The sequence below is a fragment of the Curcuma longa genome, unplaced genomic scaffold (assembly GCF_044706935.1).
Source record: "Curcuma longa cultivar G26 ecotype Majalengka, Jawa Barat unplaced genomic scaffold, ITB_CL_G26_1.1 contig_27625, whole genome shotgun sequence".
NCBI classification, from domain to species: Eukaryota; Viridiplantae; Streptophyta; class Magnoliopsida; order Zingiberales; family Zingiberaceae; genus Curcuma; species Curcuma longa.
In genome coordinates, this window is record NW_027433471.1 from 1 (window position 1) to 3617 (window position 3617).

Consider the following 3617-nt stretch of genomic DNA (forward strand, 5'->3'; position numbering starts at 1 on the left):
AGAAAACTTAAATTTCAGCTTCATTTTTCAGCTGGTTTAGCCAATTTTTGAGGTCAGGCAATGAATTCAGAATAAACTGAACCAAGAATGAAGTCATCCACAGCCATTCCTAAAGACTTTAATCTTGCCACAATATTAGTCATCTCAATGGTATGTTCTTGCATACTACGAGTTGTGCCATTTAATGTACCAGCGAGTGACTTATCAGCAGAACAAAAACGTTCTTCCACAAACTTTAAATATTCCTTTGCATTTTCTGTTTGTGGAATGGTAGTCTTAATATTGTTTGCGATAGTCATTCGCATAAACATAAGGCTTAATCTGTTAGACCGTTCCCATATTTTATATTTGGATTTCTCTTCCTCACTACTTGAATCAGTAATAGCAGTGGGTTTTTCTTTTAATAGTGCAAAGTCAAGATCTAATACTCCTAAATGAAAATTGACTTGCTCGTTCCATTCAGAGAAATTCAAACCATTAAATACGGTAACAGAAGGAAATTGCTGCAAATAAGATATACAGATTCAGATAAAACATTAGAATATATTGTAATATACCTTTGGGTTAATATTACAATATATTATCAAAAATTAAATGCCTTCTAACATTATTAAGAAATTAAAATCTTTAATCAAATACATATGTCATCTTTGGATAAACAAAATATATTTGGTTTAAGAATTTTAATTTTCTTCGTTTATATCACTAATCATAAAAATTAATTTTCCTTTGGGAAAATTCATAATTTTAATGATCAATGAATCTTATTTATTTATCATTTTTTTAATAGGCATTTTTATAAATATGATAAATAAATTATTATTATATGCATATCAATTAATTATTCTAGTTTTGGTCACTTTGGTGATCACAAACTATCATAATTAATATAAAATCATGTATATATTTATATCATAAGCATAAATTATCTTAATTTAAAAGCATACATGTATATTATAATCATTAGCTGAATTTATAAACAGTAATAAATCAGTATTTAAATTTATATATACATTGTGTCATACATCATTTAATAATTATTTATAATAAAAGATTAATGTGCGGAATATTTCATTTCATTTAGTTATGAGATTATATAATCAATTATAGATACTAAATATCATTAATGCATCTATTAATTTATAATTCAACATAATAAATTTATATATGAAAACATATAGATTTCTTAACGAAAGCTCTGATACCACATGTTAATTTTACAATTATCATTAAATATTTATTTAATGAAACGGATCTTGAAATCTATATGTTTTACATACCTGAGCTTGATGAAGAAGCCATTGCAATGCAATTATTTTGCATATATTAATTTCTCTCTTCTTTCCTTTCTTTCCGAAGACACTCAATATTTTTCATGATGGATCATTATAATATCTTCTATTTATAGGCAGAGAGAGGACCAATATATGTATGTTTTCATTATTTCCGTGCATCCATCATGCATCGGTTATAATAATTATTATTATTTACATCCGTTACTAATAATAATTATTATAATATATAGATAAGTTTCATTTAACTAGTAACTTCAATTACATGAAGTTACTTTTAGTTTTAAGTTATTTTTCTTTTAATTTTAAGATCAATTATTAGTTAGATAATAAATATCTAACAGAGCATATTAGAACAAAGTAGAAATAGGTTTAGTTATCAGTTTAATAGACGAACTTAAGGTTCTTTGACATTCCTTGGTCATAATAATTGTTTTTAATGTTCTGTGGCTTTGAACAGGGACTGCTTTAGGGTTTTCATATGCTCAAACTCATAATCTACTAACACCTATCACAATACATGCACTATGGAACTCAGTAGTCATCTTATTGCTCACATTTCTTCAGGTATTCAGCATATGTGATTTAGTTTCTTTGTTCGTTTGCTCGTCTTTTACCGTCATTGTAATGGAAATACGAGCATTTGGGGAGGAAAATCATTTCCACCTTCAAGTAGAAGTTATTTTCTTCCATGTGTTCCATCTCTCTGTCCATTCACCTCACTCAACATAACTAGCTGCCACAAAGCACAAAGGAAAAGGATAAGAAAAATACTTTCCTTGTATTATTATAGCCAAATTAGAAAAATAGTTGCACTCTCATCGCAGGCATTCTCCCTATTCTTCTGAACGGAGGTTAGTCATGAAATTTCCATCATTTTTTAGGTTAACATTGTATGTAGCACCTAAAAAATAATTTTCATCCAAGTGAATGTGAATTGAGCTCGAAGGCTCTGCTTCCTTCAGATTGGTTTTATTTTTTATGTAGCTATTGATAATAGCTCTTTTGTTTTTGTCACAGGAGGTCTACTGGCACTCCAGTTCAACGAAGGCGATAAACATGAGACTAACAGAGAAGGTGGTCCATGTTTGTTTGTTTGGAAGTAGTAGACAACTACTACTAGTATGAATGTACCTCGATAGTTTTGTCGTCCGATAAAGTGGATCAGCAATCAAACATGCATGCGCACCTGGCAGAGGAAGATGAGCTTTTGATCAATCATGTATTTTAGATTTGCCAATGGTCTTTGATGATTCAGATGGCAGATATGTTTGCAGTGCTTAATGGATTTGTAAACACAAATTGGTAAATGAAAGTGACATTTGTTAGAAAGCCAAATGGAGTTTAGATTTCTGCATGACCTACATCGTGTTTGTGAATGTGCTTATTATTTTTGATAATATTAATATAGAGCCGAGGTCTCTGTTTAGTCGAAGCTAAGTGTGTGTGACAATGAGAAAGGTTTCGTGTGTTCAATAAAAGCAATTCCCTCTTTTTTATCTGTTTTATCGATAGAGTTGCAGAATACTACAATATATAAAAAGGCTAGAGGTACTTTGTTGCTGCTATCAACTGAGCTATGCTACTTCAAGCTCTGGCTTCAGCAACATTTGTGGTGTACTTGTGCTTCAGGTAAGCTTTAATAAATGATTCAAGTTCATCCATCACCATCACCAATACGATAAATCTGAATTTCTTTTCGTTCTTAAGAGACACGTGATGCAACTTGACTTAATCAACTAATTAATATTTTTTATAACACCTTCACTATAACAACAAAACTGTTCATCACAAAATGTGAAATTACATTATTGAAGTTCGAAAGAATAATTCACTATTGCAATGGATGTTACATTGAGTGGACTTGCTAAACAAGCAAGATACAAAAATATGTGTGATACAAGAGAAAACAGGTACAAACAATAGCTAACCATGGCTGAACAAGCTTGAGAACTCTGAGAGGTCTCGAGTCAAGTAGATATAAAAAGCACACTCGATGAGTATTTACAAAACTCATCTAAAACACCATTGTATTTCTTCAAGAGATCTTCCCTTGGTCTCATGAGTGCAATGCTTTAGGAATTGGATTTGAGCATGAGTATGAAGGTAAAGTAAGATTCTCTAGGCTGCTGTCGTAATGGTCTGTGTGATCGTTCACTTGGTCCTTCACGAATCGATGATTCCATTAAGTAGCCATGTGCTCCATGGATCTCAACTCCATCAAAACCTATGTGGCAAAGTAACACGTCCAAGTAAACAAAAACTTACTTTGGAAAAAAAATAGTCCCATAAATTGTGCTTCATTCTGATTCAAACTAGAAAGAA

At 30.8% G+C, this 3617-nt stretch overlaps 1 protein-coding gene across 1 annotated transcript; it reads right to left on the bottom strand.

Annotated features, from left to right (window-relative positions):
• Positions 1 to 53: 53 nt before the first annotated feature.
• LOC141819065 (uncharacterized) lies at positions 54 to 503 on the bottom strand (the record flags this gene model as incomplete). The annotated part of the gene is made up of 1 exon (XM_074706437.1): positions 54 to 503. A coding segment is annotated over one exon (450 nt), but the record flags the coding sequence as incomplete, so codon positions are not given.
• Between the last annotated feature and the right edge of the window lie 3114 nt (positions 504 to 3617).